Below are 23,839 nucleotides of genomic sequence, written 5' to 3'. Positions count from 1 at the left end.
AGGGCTGTGTGTGCGTCCTCCCCGCAGCGGGAGTTTTGTCTTGTAAAGGAATAAAACCGCCGCGGCTCTGAAAAGGGAGCTGGCAGCAGAGCCCTGACGTGCCCGGGCGCGGGGCCCGGCCCCCGGAGCGCGGGGGGCTGATCCACACGCGGAGTCCCGGTGTTTGCTCTCATACCCCGTTCGGTGCGGAAAGGGGAGCGGGATGGCGTTCCACAAGCAATTCCTGAAACACAGGTTGCTGCTTCTATACGCAGAAACACGTAACGTTGCTTTATCTCTAATAATGCTCTATAGCAAACGTGACTGGTTAACTACTTCTTCACTTCCATTTGAAGTGACAGTGCTTAAAAATTTCGCTGTGCATACTGAAAGAATAGGGGGCTGTTTGTTATTAGGGGCCCCTCTAGCCTGTGGGTGGGTACTTCAGTGTGTTGTAAGGCATTCATATGCTGACAGTGTGTTAATATGGGGAGTCCAGTTAGTGTTTTCTACCCAGTGCTCAAGGCCCCGTCTTAGGTGAGTTGTGGGGAGCGCTCCTTCCTATCCCTTCCATCTGTTTTGCAGGCTTATGTCTCAAGGTCGGGCAGCTGACTGCTTGGGATGTGTTTTTTTTCTAATTGTTGCTGTCCCAGTGTTATGTGAGCTCTGGTTTTATTCTCTGTATCTTCTTGTTCTCTTTTATGTGATTTTTCCCTCTACGTTTTACTTATTTCAATTATTAACTGACATCACCTGCATTAAAGTTTCCCTCAAATAGTCTTTTACAGCTTGTGTTGTCCCTCGTGTCCCTCTGCCATAGGGTATCAGCAGCACAAGCTTCATGAAATGGCACAGAAATTGAGAAGCAAATGGCTGTGGATGTTTTTTCTTCCCTCTTGGTGAGGAGGCATGGCATATGCTTTAAAGGATAATTTCTTAGTTTACTGTCAATTCCCAGCACACACCTGGAAGTAATATAAACATACTAGGTGTATATATAAGTAATATGAATTGTTTAAGAGGTCACTTTTCTCTCCCACTTATGAGTGGTAACATCCTCAGTATATTTGACCAAAAGGAGCATATTCTTTTGCTGAGCTACTTCATAACTTAAATTCCACTTTCACTGGCAGTTCAGGGGAAGTTGTTGGCCATCTGATAGGTACTAATCCATATTGGAATGCAAGCAGCAGCAGATACTTTACTGTTGTGATCTGACACCACAAAACCAACCCTTTCTTTGGAGAAGTACATATTCAGAGTGTTCTTGGAATTGGCTGGCACTGGCCTTGCAATCTGAGCATAGCCAGAGGGGTTTCAGCTGTGTCAAATGTATTTGTATGGTCTGGAAACTTACTGGTAGCAGGATGTGATCCATGATTTTGCAAATGCACTTAACAAAGGTAAGACAGCTTCAATTAGAAATGTCTTTGTAGAAAACATGTAGCTGAACAAGGCTGTCCATCACTCCCATCAATATAATCCTGCTTATCTAAGGTGCCTTCCGGGTGCATTATTTTTGAGATTTAGACCTGTCTGCTCTTACATGAACTGTAAACTGTCTATTTTCCCTTCATAAATAGCATGTCTCATTTTCCTTATAGACGTACAGCCAAGGGATTGAATTAGCCTGTCAAAAAGAAAGAGAATTTGTGAAGCACTCGGTGGAATGCACGTGGAACCTAGCAGAAGCCCAGCAAAAACTTGGTAGCTTAGCACTGCATAATTCAGAATCTTTTGATCAGGAATCTGCTCAAGCAAAGACTGAAGCTGCAGAATTAAGATGGAGAGAAGAAGAGTGGAGAAAAAAAGAAGAAGCACTAAACCAGAAGGAAGGACACAATCTATGGAACACAGATCCTGTTAGTAAGGAGGTATTTAATAAGGTATGATCTATATCATTGTGCATGAAAAAAAGTGTTAGCTTCATTTTTCATTGAATGTCTTTTGTGTCCAGTCCAGCAGAAAACTACAGTGTCTGTTAAATGTCTTTTTTTTTTTTTTTCCCTTACTTTGCACCTATGCTAAAAATCTGAATGGCATTTCTCTACCACGAGTGTGAATTAGAATTTGTGTGGGTCATCTTGGTGTTAGATAAGAGCTGGCAGTGTGCACTTGCAGCCCAGAAAGCCAGTTGTATCCTGGGCTGCATCAAAAGAAGTGTGGTTGAGGGGGGTGATTCTGCCTCTCTACTCAGGTTTCTTGAGACCCCACCTGGAGTGTTATGTCCAGTTCTGGAGTCTTCAGCACAGGAAAGACATGGACCTGTTCGAATATGTCCAGGGGAAGACCACAAAATGATCAGAGGGCTGGAGCACCTCTCCTATGAGGAAAGGCTGAGAGGGTTGGGGTTGTTCAGCCTGGAGAGGAGAAGGCTGGGGGAGACCTCTTTATGGCGTTTTAGTATTTAAAGAGGCCAGAGGAGGAAGATGGGGGTGGGGTGGGGGAGGGGTTTCATCATGTCCTGTAGTAACAGGCCAAGGAGCAACTGTTTAAAGTTGAAAGAGGGTGTATTTAGATTGCATATAAGAGAGAAATTTTTTAAGATGGGAGTGGTGGAACACTGGAACAGATTTCGCAGAGAAGTTGTGGATGCCTGATCCCTGGAAGCAATAAAGGTGAGGTCGGATGGGCCTTTCAGCAACCTGATGTAGTGTAAGATGTCACTACACACAGTAGGGTAGGTGGGGTGGTGCAACGACATGACCTCCCTTCCAACCCAAGCTACTGTATGAATCTTTGTAGTGCAAGTGTTACCAAATGTGCTGAACAATATTTTTTTGACATGAAGAGTGTGTTTCTTTACAGTGCTAAATTCTTAAAACATGAAACTGTTAGTTTGCCACTGCTAATGACTACTGTAATACAGATTATTTAGCACACACGTGTTTTGTTTTTTTTAATGGTAGAATCTAAGCTTTGATATAACAGTATAATTTAAACAAATAGCCCATCTCCTAATTTCACTAAGCCAGCTGCATCCAGGCTGCCATGTACCTGATTCTTGATTGTGGACAGATCAGTAAGTTGCTACCTGAGGACAGAAGTTTCTTAGAGCTCTTTGGGTCAGTAGACTACAATGAGACTTCTAAACTCTGTTGTTATCTAATGCACTTTGTAAAATAAACCCTTCCAAGCACATGACGTAACTCAAAATTAGAACATAGCCCTTTAAATATTATAATTATTCCTATGTATCATAAAAAGGTCCTGATTTCATTGGGGACAAAGCTGATTTTCTTTGTAATAGCTAGGAGAATGCTGTGGTTTGGATTTAGCATGGGATTCAGTACAAGAAGAGTGTGGATGATACACTGATGTTTTTAGTTGCTGCTCAGATGCCCAGGGCTTTGCTAGTGTGCAGGTGTGTAGGAAGCTGGGAGGGGGCATAGCCAGAGGAACAGGCCCAAACTGCCCAATGCGTTGTTGCATATCATGCAGCATTGTGCTCAGAATATAGCTGAGCATTGGCTGGCGGCTTTTTCTCTCTTCTGGGATTTCTCTCCTCGGGGATCACTGTCCAGGGATGGGCTGGGCATTGGTCAGCAGGTGGTGAGCAGTTGCACTGTGCATCACTCGTTTGTATGTTCTTTCTTTTTTTTTTTTTTTTTAAATTGTATTTCAGTTATTAAATTGTTTTTATCTCAACCCACGAATCTGTCTCCCCTACTCTTTGGGGGTGTGGAAGAGTGAGCAAGCAGCTGCATGGTATTTAGTGGCCTGCCAGGTTAAAATCACAGTAGGTATGTCTGGAGTTTCTGTGATAATATATATTTTTTTCTTTCTCAGAGTTTTATTAATCAAAAAAGAAAAGAAAGAGAAGATGAAGATGTGTCTGAACCACTTACGCAAAAACACGAACAAAAGATTAGACACTTTGGTGAGTGTGCTTTTTTCAATATTTTGCAGTTCAAACTCACAAATAATTTGTGTCAGTTTGCTCCTGTAGTACAGAATGAATGCTAAGAAATGGAAGACCAGGCTAACAGACTGTTCAGCTTTATTTTATTAGGACAGATGATAATTTCAGTGTGAAATAAGGTGTAGACGCTTGTTAGTTCTGTGACCAGTAAGAAATTTAAAAGAAACAAAACTCAATACTCAAATGAGCTTAAGCCTGGAAAATGCTAACATCCTAGCAACCTTTAGCCAAGTTCAGTGGGAAAAGGGAGGGACATTCATGGAAATGTTAGTCGTGTGTATAGAATTGCATGGGGTTGTCCATAGCTGTCTCCTTTAAACAGATGTTTTTGTGGTAGCCATTAATCTACAGTGGTAATGACTGATTGAAAGGAAATGTCTGTAAATGCCTGCTGACATTAAGTGTGTGTGGAATTGTGTGTCTCTTAGAATTTTATTTAATTATCCGCTAGGTGTCACTTTAGCTGTGTCATAATTGTTGAGCCCAATTAAACACGAAGCCTATCTTGTAATCTGAAATTTTGATGGTTCTCTGAAATGCTTTCCATTTTTAGTTACTGGCTGGTTTCAGAATATGATACAGTATAGCCATATTTGGATTTCAGAACAGTGAGGAACAGGATTGAGTTGGAAGAATTCAGTTCTCTGTACAAACTTGTTTTTACTAAGCTGTTTGGCTTCTAAGGATCTTCAGCTGTTTTAGAGAAAGGGTTTATAGCCCTCTTTGCCTTGGCAAGCCTTACCAAGGTGGGACACAGCACTGTCAGAGTATGCAAACAGCAGTGATGAGGTGTTTCACAGAACCTGTGCCTAACTGCTCTGTGTAGTGATGGTGGAATCAGAAGACATCTCCCCTGCTGTGCACTTCAGCAGAGAAAAAGAGGCTCTCTTGCAGGCTTCCTAGCTAAGACTTGGGCAAAATCACTCAGTTCTCTCAATTCAGATTAAGCTGTTACACAAACAATCTTATTACACAAGGTGATCAGTTTTTTTCTTACCTCTGAAATTCAAATCCCTCTTGCTACTTTAATTTAAAATACGTAGGTCCATTGTAAAAAGGGACAGTACATTAATGCTATTTCAAGACTCTTGTTCTGGGCTAGCTGCTGCCAGGGGGCAGAGTGGCCCTTGCTAGCCATATTGCAGGAGTCCTGTTCCTGGATACTGTGCTGGCTTCCAAGCAATAAAGAACTTGCACGTGATACTTGTCTTGAGAACAGCCAAAGAAATATCAGCCATCACTTTCTCTTTAGGCATTTGTTCACTAGAATTAAGATTAGCTTAGGTCATGACTTCTGAATTATCTTTTGCCCCCATTATAATTACACACTGATAGATAGGTAAAACTGTACATCTGGTACCTGTTGGCAGTGATGACTTGACTGTCAGTGATACATGAAGAAAAATTTTAACAAGTGGATTAAGTATTGAGTTCTGATTTTTAAACTCAGCTCTTTACATGAAGGCAGCTTTGTGCTATCACAAATCAATCTTACAGTTAACTTTCCTAAGTGGATGTGGCTTTGCATTTTCAGATCAAGCTTTTCCTGTAATTAAATTCCAATTTTGTAAAAACCTAGCAAATAATGTGTTATAAGCACTTTCACTTTTGACAGATGGCACATTCTTTTATTTTAATTTTTATTCTTATTTGCAAATATTTAGAGGATTTGTGTTTGTCAGAATCACTGGATGTAAATCTGTCTATAAACTTTTTAAACTATTTGATGGTGTAACCAACAGATACCTACAACACTTTGTTAGTGTGTATGAAAACTGATTAAAAATAACTTGCCAACTATGTTAGAGATGCATTGAATTACTGAATATTGTGACTGTTAAAATCTATTTTTAGTATTTTCCAAGTCTGGTTATACCTTCTGGTAATTTGTTGTCGGGTAGATGTATAAATAAAACTGCCAAATTTAGCTGCATGCTGTCATGCTGAGGTTAGTGAATTGCAAAGGTGTTATATATACTGCATATATATATATCTATGCAAGTAATTTCCTTGCTGTATTAAATCGCTTATCCATTTAGAATATCTTAACCATGTTTCTCTTACTAGGTATGTTGAGCAGATGGGATGATAGTCAAAGATTTTTGTCTGATCACCCATATCTTGTATGTGAAGAAACATCTAGATATCTTATGTTGTGGTGTTTTCATCTGGAAGCAGAACAGGTATGAAGATGTTTAAATTGTTTGAAAGTATACAGTTTCCTACTTACACTGTAAAAAAGCTGACCAACTTGATCAGCTGTTTAACTGTTCTTCCCACCCTCTCTACTGAAAAGAAGTCTATAGTGCATTGTCACGTACATGTCTAGTTACAGGTAATCATCGGTCCCCTTGCTTCTGTGAGTATTAGTTCTCATCTGTTTAAGAACTAGAACAAAAGGAAAGTATTCTGAATTGTAGAAATATAATCACAGGAAATATCTTTAAATCATAACTTTATTTTTCAGAAAAGAGCTCTGATGGAGCAAGTAGCACACCAAGCTGTTGTAATGCAGTTTATTATAGAAATTGCCAAAAGCTGCAATGTGGATCCAAGAGGTTGTTTCCGTCTCTTTTTTCAAAAAGCCAAAGTAAGTCAGCTTGGGAATTGATGGGAGAAACTCTTGATGCTGTATAAGGGACCAGTGTTTCAGAGAAGGTTTCTTCCTGAGCACAGGAGGCTGAATGTTTTATAGACTGACTTAGGCTCATGGGAAAGTTACCAGTTCTTGTCTAGACATAATATTTTGGTGTAATTCCAATTCTGAAAATGAAACTTTAGTGGATTTTTCTTATCCCAGAGGGAAAGTAACATACAGCAGGGGGCTGAGAGGGGTCTTACAGACAAGAAATAACTAAGTAACAGTAGCAAATAGAGACCAGTTTAAGGACTGATTTTGGCTAATTACACTTGTGTTTTCGCAGTTTACCAATGTATTGCCACAACTTACTATTTCATCTGCAGTTCTCAGTGGGGCCCAAATTAGTGACCTCTTCTCAATACTGAAGCAGAGCAATCTAGAGCTATGCAGGGAAAATGCAGGAAGATTGAAACTGGTTTGCTGTAGGCTGTATTCAGTTAGTCAGGACTGATGGATTTCAGTTTTTCTTGAAGGAGTTCAGTTGGTGTACGAGTCAACTTGCGCTTTACTTTGGACCAGAGAGGTACAACAAGCACCTGTTATTCTAAGGGTACTGGCTTCTGAGTTAGAATAAAGGAATGGCTAAAATTAGATTTGCTTTGCTTCTATGTATAGATACTACAGATTGTCTTAAAAATAAATCTACTTGAAATTTCATTTTTAATTGACTAACATAATTCTTAAGGTGTTCACAGCTGTTATTCCCCGAAGGGCATAACATGCATTACTTCATGTTTTTTTTCAGCACAATGTATGCTTTCAACTCAGATCTGACTGAAGTGCAAATATTTCATTTTCTCTTTGCAGACAGGGGAGGGTTATTTTGAGGCTTTTAAAAATGAACTTGAGGCATTCAAAACAAGAGTGAGAATCTGGTCACAATCACATGGCTTTCAGACTATGTTACTACATGATCTCAGTGTCAATCCCGGTCTTGTAGGAGAGCTGGCTTCTTTTTCACAGGTAGGTTGTTTATTTCTAGAAATTGACTTCACTAAAGTAGGATTGCCTTACTGTGCTTTGAGAAGCTCTACCTTTGTGAAATATAAAGAAGATTATTCTCAGAACTGCTAGTGCTCAGGATATAACATGCAGTTTCAGTATACAAGGTGTATGTCTGCTTTCTTTGTACTTGCTGAACTCAGAAAGCATCAGTGTAGAGTCAAAAGCATATATTAGTTCAGCCTTACATTATCATGCTTAAAATAAGCACTGCATCATAAACCTGATCAGATGCTAGAATTGTATTCACAGTCTTTACCACAAGCAGTAAAACAAGCTTTCAGTGTAAAATGTCTAATCCTATTTATAGGATCACTCAGGGAAGTCATGCCTAAGCAAAGTCTTCAGCTGCAATAAAAGAAAGCTGAGGATATTTAGGTCTTCGGTTACAGTACCGGTTTCTGGAATGAAGAAGCAACTTAAAAGATTGTAAAGAAAATAGGTATTAGGAAAGGAGTCACAACTGAAGCTACTTTTTTGAAAGAATTTAATTACCTTTCAAATATGATTCAACAGCTGAATGTTGGAGTAAATGGGCAGTCAAGTGGTAGAAATACTGAGACCAAATACAACCTATGCCAGCAAATCGAAAGAATTATTGACACAATGAGATAATACTGGTTGATTAATTTTTCAGAGCTTATTTCTTAATGTTGCAAATATGTCTTCTATTAAGAGGGACAACACAGAGTCCAACTTCAGCTAAAAACTGTTTGTCTCTCTCCTCTCCCTTCCATATATAAACTTACGGAGTATTAAGCTGTGAATTTTTCATCTGTTGCAGAATACAAGTGATCTACAAGGTTCTATAAACACAGATGTCTGCAGTTTAAACTCTGTGACACAAAGAGATGAAGAAGAATCCAAAATGATGGACACAGTATAGTACTCTCTAAGACTGAAGCCAAGTACTTGGGTTTTTTTCTTCTTTTTTGTTCAAAGAAACAAACGTGGCTATTTTCTTGACACTTATTTTTCTGGGTACTGCACTTTATTTTTGGTGTCAGATTTTTGTTGTTGTTTGGTTTTTGGGGAAAGGGATTTTGAAGGGTGGGTAATTCAGAAAAACCTGTAATATTGTTTGAAAATGTGCTGCTAGTTTTTTGGTTGTCCTTGAAGAGCAGGATTCTCATATTGCCGAATGTGAACTGGATGTGTTTTCAGCTACTAACTTTTGCCTTTCATGACTTTAGAAATTATAAGGTATGAAAAAAAAATATCTGCACAAATGCAATGTTTACAATACGTGGTAGATTCTCAGTAGAATCTGCTATTGTCTTACTACAGATGTGGACATGTTTTTCTCTATAAATATTGGAGATCACAACTGTATTCATGCTACCTTGCCGACATATAAGCTCTCAAATTTGGTTTTCACTAATAGCAATAAAACAATATCTGGTATCAGTATTTCAGATCTGAACGGAGTAGATTAAAACACTGGCTTTCTACCTCTACTAAGGGGATTTTAATGTTACATTGTGCTTTCATTAAACATAATTTGGTTTTGTCCTAAAATCTAAGCAATGGTTGTGTACATGAGTGCTGGGTTCTATCATTTCTGAGGATGTGACTCTTGTTCAAAAGGCTAACTTTATATTTTTTTGAACCAAGTCTCATTTTGGGGAGAAGTATTTTATATAGAGGCTGGAGGGAACTTGAGGTTACAAGGATTAGGCTAAGACTTTGGTTTAAACAAAAAGCTTTGTTGCAGTTCCCAAAGAGTGAGGTGCCATGTGGAGTTTGAAAGGTATTTCATACAGTACTGAACTAAAGCAGGTTTATGACACTGCCAATTCAAACAATTGATGCGGAAAGGCTCCTGTTTGAGAAACTGGAAGTCCAGATACTATTTCTACACAAAGCCTTCCACAGAACCTTTGCAATCCAGAATGCTACTGTGCTTTTTTAACTTGCCACTATTACAGCACTTCTGTGTATAAACATGCAAACTGCAGTTGGAAGACTCCAGACTCCAGACATCTTCAAGTAACATCTCAAATAATCAGATACAAGTTGTACACTCTTCATCCTTCATTGTATTGTTCTGATTGTATGTAAGGCCTGAAAGGTAGCAAGATTTCAATAGTCTGATGAATTTAGGCAAGCTTTCTTTAAAATGTAAGGAAAGCTGCTTGCATTTGTAGCTGCTTCCCATATTATGAATTTATAGTAATGGAAAAGCTTTACGAATTCTACAGTGACCATATTTTTTAGACTCAACTGTGTTTCAATATTGATAATGCTACAACTCTATATGCAAATGTAGTCCAAGGTACAGTAATTGCAAAAAGAGATTGGGACATGCATTAGAAGGACACAGCTACTTCAGACATTGCCCAGGCAGACTTGTTTCTTTGCTAACTATTCCTAAAACTGTCAATCTGATCAGCATAAAAGGGCTAGGAGAATTCACTGAAAATGTGGAATGTCTGCATTACCTGGACTGTTACAAGTGTGGCCTGTGAAGGTTCTTAACTCCACTTATCTAGTCAATAAATAAATACAAGAGCTGGTCAAGATATAAATTAATAGTATGAACTCATGAAAATCAGTCTAAATTCTACAATAAAACTTCCTAAAGATGATGACAAAGTGAATTAATTGACCACTGGTAATCCTGGCACTGGCATCAATGATCAGTTGTTTTTTCAAAGGTAGTAGAGAAGACACGTTGACTAATCAAGACAATCTAGCTACAGATTTATCAGATTACACCTAATCTGTTCAGTATTTGCTGTCTTCTTACTAATAAAGTCATATACAGCAGAACAAAGAGGCTTTACCAAATGTGTTATACATCATTGAACCTATTTCTCATGCCTGTGAGATAGCTGCTGTGAGGGTAGAAATATAAACGTAGTAATAAAACAGATCATCCAATCAGGTGTAAAAGTAATTTAAGCCAGACAAAATCCACTTGCATCTGTGCAAGCGAAGCTGAAAGAAAGTGACTGTCTTCCATGAGATCAACCTGTATGTATTCGAAATGGCTTTTTGCACAATGGTGGTCATGGTTTCCTACAGCTTCTGGCTGGCCTCAACTAATCACACGTTCAAAGAAATGTGTTTTCATGTCCTTGTCATTACTTCACACTAGAATTCCTCAGTGAGTGAATCAATCAATGTACTTTGTAGCTAAGCTGTATTCTGAAATGTGTTTCCTTCACCAGTCAGTATTTGCAAGCCTAAATATTTTTTAACAAGAGACGCAAGAGTAGCTGTTTTATTAAAGTCTTACTATATTTTTAAAATTAGGTATATTTAATATAAAAAAATTACAGCATTAAAGTGAGACCAACAGAAGACAAATTTTATCATAATATAAGTTAAGGACAACATTAGACTTTAATTCTTGATCAGTCTGATGGACTACTCAGAGAAATCCTTGATTGCTGAATGTCATGTAATCAATGAAGAGCTATGACAGATGAGCAGAAGTTAAGACTTTTCACCTAGGAGTGGCAGCATCTTTCTGGCTCACATCTGGCAACTTGGTTTGGAGGAAAGCATAGATATGTGGCCAGATTTTGTTGGTTTCTGTTCCAGAGAAGGATTTCAGTAACCCTTTTTCCCTAAGGCAGAAAAAGAAGAAAGCATTACAGAAAGCAAAGTGTTAACTTGATCCAGGATCTCCACCTCACTTGAAGATTGCCTGGGCAGGAGCATGCTAATAGATGTTACTTAACACCAAGAACAGCCATAACATTAGGAATGCAGGCTGGGCATGCATTACTCTATGCCTCTTTAACAGTGAGCTACTGGCCACATTGCTGTCCCCAGAATATTTAATACAAACTATGAAGGGTAAAAATACGAAGAAGCAAAGCAGTTGTGTAAGGCATACTATACAGCAATCATCCAAACACGTGACTAACGCAGGTGAAGTTGCACCTCAAGGATCAAAGAAGGAACATAAAAAAAAAAAAAGTGAACCCAGCACAATCAAGTTATTCTGAACTGGTTCTGGTAGCTAGTTTTATCTGGAAAGTTATTATTTGTAATAATAATAGTTTAGGCCTATGTCTCACTGTGGTGTTTTGAGGCATTTTCACTTCAGAAAGCTATCAAAGTCAGGACAGTCACCGTCAATCCAGAAAAAAACCCTTAAAAACTTAACCACCCCAAAGATGAAATTCTAGTGTCGTGTTCATCAGTGTTGGTAGAGCATATTGAAGGATGGTAGATACAGAGATAGAGGAAGGACTGCCACTTCAGGATGTTGTCAAAGAGAGTCCCGATTTCTCTGTCTAGGCAAGATAAGACTACAAAGCTCTACATGGTGACCTACCATTATCTATATATTAACACTGTGGTATTTGCAGCTTTACCTTAAGATAAACTTTGTGTATAATTTTGGTTCTTGCAAGAACACAATCTGTTATCATTCCACAGTGCAAATGTGCAGAGTATTCTCAAATAGCTCACTATTCCCCAAGAATCTTACCAGCTGTGCCTGTCACACTCCTGTTCTAAGAACAGCCACTTTTAAATCCTCATTAACAGTTTTTCAATTTGTGTATCACTTCTTGAGCCCTAGTCCTTGTTAGGAGGGCTTCAATTTATACATCCAGAAGAGAAAAAGCTGTTACATCTTCCCAAAAGAGGAAATGTCTCTTCTTACCCTGTTAACCAGAGCTATATTGCTCAGAACAGTACTGTAATGTATAGAATAATACATAATGCTTTTTGTAAACCTAAATGTGGCTTAAGTGAAGGCTCCTTCATTAAGCAAGCTCCTGAAGAAGTTTCATGCAACAGCAGAAAACTTGTATTACTGGGTTGATTTCTTACCGAGTTGAATAATACACTGCTATTCATACCATGTCCCCTGTTGCTGTATCTCTGTAACTGAAGAGATCTGTTCCTCTCTATACTAAAGCAGATGAAGCTTTTAGAAATGTGAAAGACTAGATTTTACTACTTACCGATAATATGCCAGGACAGGTTTTGTTTGTGCATCATAAGCCTGCAGCCGCTTGGTAACAGTCTCTGGCTTATCATCATCACGCTGAACAAGTGGCTCTCCAGTGATATCATCAATCCCCTAATCATGATCAAAAGTAAACACCGGTGTATATTTCTGTTTAAGTAGATTTTGTGTCTGTTTATATTATGATCAGTTTCCAGTTAGTCAAAGTGTAGATTTCTCCTTAAAAAAAGAAAGGCTGCTGCTTAAACCTTATCTGGAATGTAAGATGCTGACTTTTCAGTAGAACAGTCCATCAGTTTGAAATATTTTCTCAGTATTGGCAATGAACATCAGGTTATAGTAACTTGACCAATTATGTCCTCTGAAAAGTTTGTTGAATATGGGACATAGGTAGACAAAACCTTCATATATGAGGGAAAACAATATTGTTGGCAATATGTTCCTGTGTAACAGGAGCCTGTGTTTGACAATGCGGAAAGGAGCCCTTTCATTTTAAGTTACAAAATGGAAAAGTTACCATGTAGCAACAGCTGTATTAAAAAAAAAAAAATAATGGCATAAAAGCCAACTGAAGTTTTTCTAAGACACAGTAAACAGAGGTAGGAAGCTAATGTGTGAATCATGACAGCTCCTACTTTACTGCCTATTTTGCCTCCAGTTTACTGGAGTGCTTTAAGTGATTATGGAGCTTGAAACCAGCAATGGTTGAAGAAATTACTGACCACTGCCATATTTTGTGAAGGACTAGCTAGTGTCATAGAAGTTGGCTCCTTAGGTGCATCTAAGGACAAAATACACAGAACTGTCTGCTTCTTTGTATGTATTAATTTAATCCTCAAGAATTTTCATTTTTCCCTAAAGACAAGTTTAATCTGATGTTTGGAGGGGCAACATGAGTGATCTTACAAGTCCAAAGCCAGTTAGACCACAAAAATATTTTACTTTCTTCCTTGCATGCTGGCAGTCAATTTCAGAAAATCAGTAGCCACCAATGTTCATTAAAGCTTCTCTGTTCATGAAGGTGTGAAGGAAATCTGTTCCAGAACATTTGTATCATACTAGAGATGGATTTTTATGGTCAAACTTACCTTTTTTACATAATGCAATAATTTAAAACATGCTTCATTTCTAGCACCTGTGCAGGCAGTCATACTAGTGCCTTCACTGTACCTAAAAAATATTGAGCCTTCAGCCTTCCATTAACTCTAAAGCCATAATATTTTGGTTCTCTTGAGTAAGTAAGCATTTTTCAGGTCTATCAGATAACTGAGACAACTGTATTTCAGCTGTTCAGCTCCATTCCATTGTTACATGTAAATATTACAGTCTACTTGACTATGTTGTGATACGCCTGCTAATTAGTGGAAGGTTGAGTCAAGCATTCCTAACAGCAAAGCTACTGCAGCTGAAGCCCACTCTTTGGTAGGTCTGGTAATTCTCTATTGCAGCTTGCCTATGCTCGTCTGCAATAAAAAATAACCATTACTTAAAACACGATGTTTTAAAAAATAAAATGCAGTGTTTCCAGCTGCCCACTTCCAGTGCTTACCTCCTATTTCAGCTGGCCTTTTTTCCTGCAACACTGAAATCAACAAACTACAAGGCTTGCTATGCTTCTGATGTAACTTAATACAGATTCAAGGTGAAATGTGAGGCCAAAAAAATGTAAGTTATTTAGAGTTAAGGATGAAATACAGCTTAAACTGAGTTGCATTGAAGTTTATCTGAGTTCCTAAAAAATATTGAAGTAACAATGAATAATCGTTAATCTTGAAGTTTACTATTCTTACAGGATGTCTCAAGCCATAACCTCTTTCATCTGTTGAGAAGCTTCCCTGACTGGAAAGTGTCAACATCTAATTTTGCAATATGATAACTGTTCCCTTGAAAATACCCATCTTAGTTAAATGTAAACACAGGGAAAGCATTATGTGGATTATTCTGACTGATTGTTCATTGTCTCTGCCCATCGGGGTTCCTTAATGATCTTTTAAGGTCCCATCCAACCCAAAGCATTCTATGATTCTATGATTCTGTGTGCTTCCTAAATATAAAGAAAGTCTTCTGAAGGAAGAAAAAGGAAACTAAACTTTGGACTTACAGGCTGCAAGCTTACATAACAAGCTAGGAACATGCCCAACTCCTATGCCAGTGTGCAAGACAGGTTTAACAAGAGCTTACAAAACACCAAGGTGTTTCATTCTCTATGGGACAAACACATTGCCCATCAGCTTGAGTTTCTACCAGGGCACTAACAATATTTTGAGAGGCAGGCTGTTAGCAGAAAGGTTGCATGCTCTTAAGAGATTAAATGAGCCTTTTTCTTCTGAGCTACTGTGTTTTATAACATGCACAAAAACATTTTACTGCAGTTACTAAATGCAACTCTTAACATGTATTGCTTACCTGCACTTTGGGAGGACTGAATTCAAGGTTGTAGACTCTGCCACTAGCAGGGTGGATCCAACGTGCTGTTAGCCGACATTTTATGGTCTCAAATGGTACATCTAGGTCAATGACAGTGTCTATTTGGCATTGTTTATCCAGGGCTTCTGCCTGAGCAACTGTTCTGGGGAAACCTTTTTAAAGGAAACATAAAAATCCAAAGGCAAGAATTAATTGCCTGGATTTAGTCATTAGAGAAAATAATTGTTGGGAAAAAAACATCATACTGTAAAAGTTGAAGAGATACCAGATTTTCCAAGTGTTTTCCAATGTGTCATGGTGCTTTAACTTAAATGCTTCCCAGCTTCTGTTTACTCATTTCAGCTAATCATCTTCCCAGAAATGTACCAATAAACAGAACAAAACCCCATACTCATATGTACTACACACCAGTATATTGAATAAAACCAGTATATATACATTCAGAACAATAAAAACTACAGGCAGTTCACTCAGACATCTGTAACAACCTAGAAACGTGTGACAACTCTTACTTCCACGGTTGTGTTTAAGCCTGGCTTAAAGAGGTGACCATTACAATCCTATTTAATTCCATTGCAGTAAAACCAATAGATGTAACAGAGGCAGGCCAGGATTAATTTTACATAAAAGTAGATTTAGAAAGTTCTGGAAAGTCTAGTGTATCAAACTGCCCTTGGGGATGATGACTGAGAGAATGCTCAGGCTGCACAGGAACCTGTCTCTTCATTTAAAAGGCCCCATGAACTCCATGGCTTCAGCAGCATGGCTCAAAAGGCACATGTTACTACCAGAGTGTGCTGGTTTGGTGGGCTTTTTGGTAGTGGGGGAAGGGCCCCAGGGTGACTCCAACAGAAGCCACAGAAAGCTTCCTCCGCTGAGGCAGCCAGGGAGCCAATAGAGACAGTGGGTGTGACCAGCAAGGAGGAGAGAAGAAGAGCTGTGCTGGAGAGGAGAAAAGTAGTGCCGGGATGAATATCCTGAGGTGTTGAGGAATAAGGGGAAGAAGGTGCACAACCAGAAGTTTCCCTGCAGCCCATGGCAAGATGGCATGCCAGCCCTGCTGCACTCATGGAGGAGCATGGTGGAACATTCCCTGAAGGTGCCAGGAGGAGCAGATGTGACCCAGCAGCCCATGGGCTTGGATCTGCAGCCATGGAGGACCGTGCGCCAGGGGACATGACTGTTCTCGAAGCAGCCCCTGACTCTGTGGGAAGCCCAGGCTGGAGCAGCTCCGGACCTCGTGGGAAGGACTCATGAAGGAGAGGTTCCTGGACGACTCTCTCCCATGGGAGGGACCCTGTGGGGAAGCAGGGAAGGACTGTGAGGAATCCTTCTTCCTGAGGAGGAAGGAGCAGCAGAACCACCAGCCTGTGAACTGACTCTAAACCCCATCCCCTGTCCCCCTGGGCCGCTGGGGGGAAGGAGGGAGAGAAACCGGGAACAAAGTTGATTTGGGCCCAGGAAGAAGGGAAGGGTGGGGTAACATATGCAAGCCCTGCTCTGTGTGTTTTCTGTGTCCTGGTGTGTGAAATTAAATTATTATTTTCCCCCAAGTTGAGTCTGTTTTTCCCATGACTGTAACAGTGAAGAATCCTCCTTGTCCTTTGTCTTGACCCATGAGCTTTTAGTTGGCCCTTGTTCTCCCCATGCCGGGGCTGGAGGTGCAGGAGGGAGTGGGACAGAGTTGCGTGACCGGCCACATGGCTGATTCTTTGTGTCAGGTTAGCCTCAAACCTCAACACTGAGGAATCTAGTGGAACTGAAGAAGAGGGTGAGAAAAACAGAACAAGAAAACCAAGTTCTCCACAAAGAATTTAAAATGAAAAAATACCACAGGAACTTTAGCAGTCAAAGCTACCGCATAACATGCTATTGCACCACAGGATTTACTGGAATACCTCTACCTACAGACCTCTTGCACAGACTCATGTTCTTCAGTAGCTTGTAATTTTCATCATACCGTACAAGTAAACTTCTCCATAAAGGCAAGTACTGTTGGGTACAAATTTAAGAAATTCTTTGCATAACATTGGTTGATGAGTCCATTGCCTGAGTAAAGAACCAGCCAAGAACTAGCCTTACAACAGAAAAACAAACAAACAAACAAAAATATATGGTCTTAAGGTTACTGTGTCTTGTCTTGCACAACACAAAAGGAAGCAATTGAATAACTCAGACCAAGCTCTTGTTAGTGCATTAAATCTGATGCACCTGGTTTGCATCACAGTCCTCATCCTATTTCTCTCATGTACACATTATCTCATGGAAGCAGCCAGGACTCCAGCACCGCTTTTCTGTCTTAACTATTGACAAACTAGTCAGCCACCACACATCTTAACTGTGCAGCTGGAAAACAGATTTGCTTTGGGACTTGGTAATGAGAAATTCCTCAACAAATTAAAGTGCCTTTACAAAAGTATGTCATTGAAACTGAACCAGTGTTGGCTGCATGCCATGTTTTATCAATACAGAGAAATAACCTCCAAGTTGTGATGAATTATGAAGAATTCTGCAACACACAGGAAAGTGTGCGAATAATACAGCATATACATTTAGGCAGATCATATCTACACACACTCAGACAACTACATCTGTTGTAACTCCAGAAGCCACCAACCTACCTAAGGCAGTGGACACGGGTATTTGGCTAAGTGAGTATACAAACGGCTCAGAAACTATTCAGTTTGACCTAAGTGACCTCAGCTGTTTGTTCCGAGTTGCAGTTGTGTCATGAGCCAATGCTGTCACAGAGGCTACCAAGAAGAACAGTTTCCCACAAGTTGTCAAACTAAACACTCTCTGGTTAGCATGTTTCAGCAGAACAGTATTATTCTTACAGAGCCAATTATGCCAGAGCTATCCTTAGTTAATTCACTGAGTCTCATTACAAATGCTTATGCAGACATTTCTGCTCCCAAAGTTTAGAAGAGGCAACAGATTAAGATGCAGCAGATGTTTGTTCATTCTCTTACAGTCACCACACCATCCTCCTGCTAAGAGTTGCCAGCGTGCCCAGCTATACTGCTAAATGTCCAGATCCACAAGGCTCAAACTGTGTGTATACAGGACCTGGAACTAAAGAAAAAAAAACATCTGCAGCTCTTTCCTTTAATGATAATGTTTTATTGTGCTGTTCACTGTGGGAATTCAGCCTTTTTCTTCACTAAGGAGGAACGTAACTGTGGCTAAAACCACTGGAAGAGACTGCTGTACTAGAAGCAATTAAAATAAAGCACTAAGGGACAGAGAACACTGTGGATTTTTCAGTCCCTCTAAAAAAAAAAGCCACAGCAACAACTTTTTACTTTTATCTACTGAGACAGGCAGTGACAAGAATCCAAAAACACACGCATCTAGCCTAAACGCTATCTTTGTGCCATGCATTCAACCGTAGCCCCATGGGCCAAGAGTTGATTAACTCAGACCACACTCTCATTTATGCATTAAGTTTGATGCATCTGGTTTGCATCAGTCATTAGCTGCTCTCATCCTATTTCTCTCACGTTTACATTAGCTCATGGTGGTGCTTCTAAGCGTTGAGAACAGAGGGAGAGCCAGAACATGTAACGAATCATTTATTCCATGAAGACAGTGGCAAATGCATTTTACCTCTACTGTGAACACTGAAGCAATGACCTTACGCTGCAGAATGACAGAACAATTCACCCTACAGAACAGAACCAAAAAGCAAATGCAAGACCTTTTAGAGCACTTAACCAGTGCTTCGATTAATGATTTTACTATCCATTGCACTGCTGCAGTCCTGTTTCCATACCTTGTTTCTGTATCACATACCTCTCTTCTGTTTAAATAATTCCTTGGCTCCATTATTCAAAAGTGTTTCATTCCTGAAGGACTTTAACATGAAAAGTGTATTTTAAAGGGGAAATATATCACAAGAATTACCAGAATTGCCAGTTCTGAAATTTTACTGGAGTGTTGAACTACCCTTCTCAACATTAACTAAACATCCCTGTAATGCTCTGAAGGCAGGATGCAATCAAAGCATTTTACAGCCAAAAAAACCTAAGGCAGACTATCTGCTGAAGGTTTCACAAGCTGGCAACAAATAATGACCAGTTACTATGGCTTGAGGATGTCTACTAGAGTACAGCTACACTCAAGTGACCAAAGCACTCAAAGAGTCTCCGTGCAGATTTTTTTTCTCCGTGTACAGTGATATCCAACACACTAACTTACCATCCAACAGCCAGTTGTACCGATCTAGACCTTTTAGCTCATGCAGCATCAGTTGTGTCATGACGTCATCTGGAATAAGCCGCCCTTGATCAATGTAGGACTTGGCAAGGATTCCAACTTCTGTGAAAAGTAGAAGTCACATGACACTATCTCTGACCTCCAGCAAGTGAAAAAAAAAGACTGCAAGCCTGCAAATAAAATTGTTTCTAACAGGGTGGTGTAGAACAGTGAAGTTATAAACAAGACTTACAGTACACTTGCTGAAATTCAGAAAGAGATGATCTGTTAGGATTTGATAATGCAAATGTGTATCTGATTAATTTGATTGGTCTGTAGTTCCAGGTATGGCAGCAGGGCATTCAGCACACCTGTATCCCCACACTCTCTGAATAATTTTACTGATATGGGTCCAAAATATTAGGCTCCAAAAACTAAAATCAAGAGAGGCTATTAGGTAAAAGAGTCTTCAAAATAAGAAATGTATAGGATACAAGTTCATTACAATGTCAGCCCTCAAGACTGCCTGTCAAGGAAGTGATTTTCTAAGTTTAGTGGTTAGTTAGGACTTCACTATGAAGAGAAATGCCTTTTGAATTTAGGAGAGGATTATGCAGTGGCACACACTTGCCAGATACATATTTTTATGATTACTAGAGTTACAAGAGGATGTTTATAGATGTTGTAAACTATTTATAGGAGCATGCAGACAGTATTATTTTTCCCATGGAACTGACTAACCTTTAATCCCAGTAATTTGGCCCACTGCCTCGCTAAAATGCCATCCACACATCACAGGTCTGGATGTCCCACCTATGCTCCTACATGACGTGCAGTAGCAACTCATGGGCCTAGCCGGGAAGAAATTAATTTGCCAGGATTGTGTCCTAGGCACAAAATCTCTATTGCCTTAGTTCATAAAATAATTACCCAACTATGTAAGTCACCCAGAACAGCAGCTAGATTGATTTCAGTTGGGTCTGCAGAAGTCTGTACTTGCAGGTAATTCAGATCTAGTTACAGTAAGCTTAACAGAAGAGAATATTGGATGGACTGACACACAGAATCAAGATAAAACCACTTTCAGCAGAAAGCAACAAAGAATGCCAGTCCCATCACTTGATTCAGTTTTGGAACATGTGATAGTGGGAGGTGTCCCTGTTCATGCAGAGGGGTTGGAACTAGATGATCTTGAAGGCTCCTTCCAACCTAAACCATTTGTGACTCTGTGATAGTACAAAGGCCCTTACTCAGTTAAGGAAACTGAAAACCAATAGGTGCCCTCATGTAATGCAAACAGTAGTTACGGTGCTGAAAAAAAAAAAGAGTAATAAAGGACAATTTGTCCTTGTTGAGTGTTCACATCTTTAGTCAGGCTTTGAAAAGTTTGAGGACCACTTAGAAACAGGCACAATGCACCCTGGTCAGACTTCTAATAATCATTACACTGTGGAAAAGAGTCAGAGTCCAGTGCTTGAGCCCTCTAGCACAACACACACTGCAAAGAAGTTGACAGTCAGTTTGGGTACAAAGTGTTTACTCTTCTCCTTACCTCCCTCCTTTAAGGTCAGCAAGTCACACCTCTTCTATTACTCCAGTGCACTTTAAACTATGTACTCTGCAAAAGCAAGCTGGGAGGAGGAATAAATTACATCTAGATAGTTCAACGTGCACTTGATGCTTGGACCTGTTACTGATTCACACTGCCATGTTGCTCTAGCCACAATGATTTGAGAATATGGGCAAGGCAAGGTTGGTAAGAGAATGGTACCAACAAACTTTGGGGAGATAGATGAGCTTTTGGGCCCAGAGAGGTTTAGAGTACAGCAACCTGTAAGTTCTATTATTAGACCAACAGAGCCATAAACATGCTGCCTCCCTCTACAAACAAAAGGTCATCTAGGAAGTCGTTACTACAGAAGAGAAAAAGAGGCACAACTGTACCCAGACAGTTACATTAGGACGAAAGGTTTGCACAATATAACACAGCTCCTCCCTCCCCCCCACACACGTTTTTCCTGTTGCTGGGGGTGCAATTTCATGAGGGTTTTTTTGGTTTATTTTGTTCTTATTTTTTTCAGCTTGGGTCTGAAATCACAGTATGGCAATCTTCAGAATTAGAGGCAACACAGGTTTCTTTCCCATCTAAGCAATAACAGGTATTCAGGTTTCAGTGTTTCCCAAAAGATCAACATGTCCTAACTGCATCGCAGCAGACAAGCTCTATCCACATTCAGACAACAGTCTGCTTAGCACTTGAGGTAGTCTCAGACTGTCAACTCTCCAAAGCCAGAGAAGACAGCAATAGCTGCAAATTGCTATGGACGTTCACGTGTTTAAAAGGACTTTTCAGGAGACAAAGTCAATTTTCACAAGACAGCAAATACTCAAAATGACACAGTATAACTACTGTTAACTAGATTTAAATTTCCAAGTATCTTAACTGCTCAACCCAGCCTGACAGTTCCCAGAGAAGTAGAAATTGCAGATCTGCTCTATTATAATCAAAACTCATCAGCTCTTTACCTGAACAAAACTTATCAAAGCTCCCCGAGTTGCCTTTCATATCCTCTCCCTCCTTCAGCGTACTACTTACTCATGCTACCTCAGTATTTATCTCAGTCCCTTGGAGACCACTTCTGCAACCACTTTCACTAAAAATTAACAGACCTTCATTTGGGTTAATTTGTGAATGAAAAACTCTGTAGCAGATTTCTGTCATTTCTACACTAGCTAATTTAGAACAAACTTCATAATCTCTTCCAGCCTCCACTGGCTTCTTGCCTCACATCCAGGGTTTGAACACTATGCTTCCATTTCACATCTTGGTGTTTCTTCACATTCTTTTATCACAGCTTTGCGCTCAAGTGTGTCCGAAGACAGGCAACAAAGCTGGTGAAGGGTCTTGAGAACAAGTCTTAGGAGGAGGTGCTGAGGAAACTGGGGCTGTTTAGTCTGTAGCAAAGGAGGCTGAGGGGAGACCTCATCACCCTCTGCAACTACCTGAAAGGAGGTAGTGAAGAGGTAGGTGCTGGTCTCTTCTCAGAAGTAACTGGCAATGGAACAAGAGGAAATGGCCTCCAGCTGCACCAGGGGAGGTTAAGACTAGACATTAGGAAGAACTTTTTCACTGAAAGGGTTGTCAGACATTGGAACATGCTGCCCAGGGAGGTGGTTGAGTCACCATCCCTGCATGTGTTTAGAAGTCATCCAGATGTGGCACTTGGGAATATGGCTTAGCTCTGGACTTGGTAGCGTAGGGCTAATGGTTGGACTTGATGGTCTTAAAGGTCTTTTCCAACCTAAATGATTCTATATTTCTTTCACCTCTCCAACCCATCTGTAACACTTTGCTATACCACCTTTACTTCTACTACTTTGTGGATCCCTGCTCCAATCAAGCAATGGACTATTTCCACTTGCAATTTCACACACTTTTCAGCTTGATTCTGGTGCTTTTTGACCTTGCTTCTAAGACATATTCAAAGAGCACAAAATCTACAGTATTTAGTAAATAACACATTTCCTTAATCTTCCAGAATGCCTTCCCTTCTCACTAGGTTGTACTTACATTCAAAGTTTCTAACAACAATTTTGGTTTTGTGACCCTCTAAATAAAAACTTAGCTTGCAAAACCAAACAGACAGAAAAAGTGTGAATGTGATCAGATCTGCCTGCATAGGTGGTGCTCCTAACGAATGTTTAACTTGTAGATATCAACTGTAGTAAAGTCAGTCAACTAATGCAAAGTCATTGTTCTTATAGAGCAAACTGAGTTTGTGTGAAAAGAGATGGGGAAATCAGATCACATCACAACTGTTTAATAATACATATAATTTTTTACTTTCAAACACACTTATAAGCTTTCAAAAGCAAGACTGCCACTTACCTGCAGTGATACTTAAAAGTGAATGTAGTCCTCTGCAGCTTCAAAGTGCTGGAAATAACAATACTCTGACTTTGTCACATGCAACCTGACACAGGTTTTACAACATTTTCAGCCCCACAGTGAAAAAAAGCAGAGGCAGAAGTCAGGAAGGGGACCTGTCATCATTGCAAAAATCCAGAGAGGGGTTGTGGTATTTCAGAGAGACAGAGGTTGAGCTAGGACTATACGGTACATATAATTCACACAGTTACCTAATACAAGCAACTCTGTGTGCAAACACAGGGTATTCTGAAACCTAAGCATGATATGAACTTGTGGTTAGATGATCATAGTTTAAAAAACACAAGGTAAACAGTTTAAATTTTCTGCCAGTTGTTTTTGGAAAGCACCACTAGTTACACCTGCCAGTTCAGGACAAGGCCTTCTAATTTTGGGTTACCTGATTTTGGATTTTTTGGTAATTCTAAGTGTTGCAACTCCTAGTCATCAAATGGAATCTGAGAAAGTATGACTGCCCAGAGCTGTTAAAAACAGGAATACTTCACCCTTTCAGGATATTTTAGCTGGAAGACTATCAGGAACACCAAAAAAACCCGCTTGCTGCTCCAAGGAGGAGGCACCAAGGAGGAGGAAACAACCAGGTGTTACAGAAGGGGGAGAACGGGAAAACCCCAGATACAGGCTTAGAAACGGGATGCCAAGTGACAGGTCCCGGGCTGAAGCCGAGGCCCGCTTCGGTGCCCTCTGGGCTCCACAACAGCTGCGTGAGGACGCCCAACCCCTTGGGGGGACGGGGAAGAGGCGGGAGCGGGAGCAGCAGCCCCCCCGCCAGCGCAGGGAGCGGGAGGG

General features: G+C 40.0%; 2 protein-coding genes across 2 annotated transcripts; one reads left to right on the top strand and one right to left on the bottom strand.

Annotated features, from left to right (window-relative positions):
- The first annotated feature begins 1,355 nt into the window (after positions 1–1,355).
- On the top strand, positions 1,356–8,430 carry CDC37L1 (cell division cycle 37-like 1). The gene is made up of 8 exons (XM_009999462.1): positions 1,356–1,382; positions 1,584–1,865; positions 3,769–3,859; positions 5,969–6,084; positions 6,369–6,491; positions 6,581–6,587; positions 7,354–7,505; positions 8,329–8,430. Exons 1-8 carry the CDS (start codon positions 1,356–1,358, stop codon positions 8,428–8,430), a joined length of 900 nt encoding a protein of 299 aa, XP_009997764.1.
- A 2,343-nt stretch (positions 8,431–10,773) lies between these two features.
- Positions 10,774–19,222, bottom strand: AK3 (adenylate kinase 3). The gene is made up of 4 exons (XM_009999460.1): positions 19,105–19,222; positions 14,884–15,056; positions 12,473–12,591; positions 10,774–11,119 (listed from the first exon to the last, which is right to left on the bottom strand). The coding sequence occupies exons 1-4, from the start codon at positions 19,163–19,165 to the stop codon at positions 10,996–10,998; spliced, it is 477 nt and encodes a 158-aa protein (XP_009997762.1). The 5' UTR covers positions 19,166–19,222; the 3' UTR covers positions 10,774–10,995.
- Between the last annotated feature and the right edge of the window lie 4,617 nt (positions 19,223–23,839).

The sequence above is a fragment of the Chaetura pelagica genome, unplaced genomic scaffold, assembly GCF_000747805.2.
Source record: "Chaetura pelagica isolate M959 unplaced genomic scaffold, ChaPel_1.0 scaffold636, whole genome shotgun sequence".
NCBI classification, from domain to species: Eukaryota; Metazoa; Chordata; class Aves; order Apodiformes; family Apodidae; genus Chaetura; species Chaetura pelagica.
This window is presented reverse-complemented; position numbering and strand designations above follow the sequence as displayed.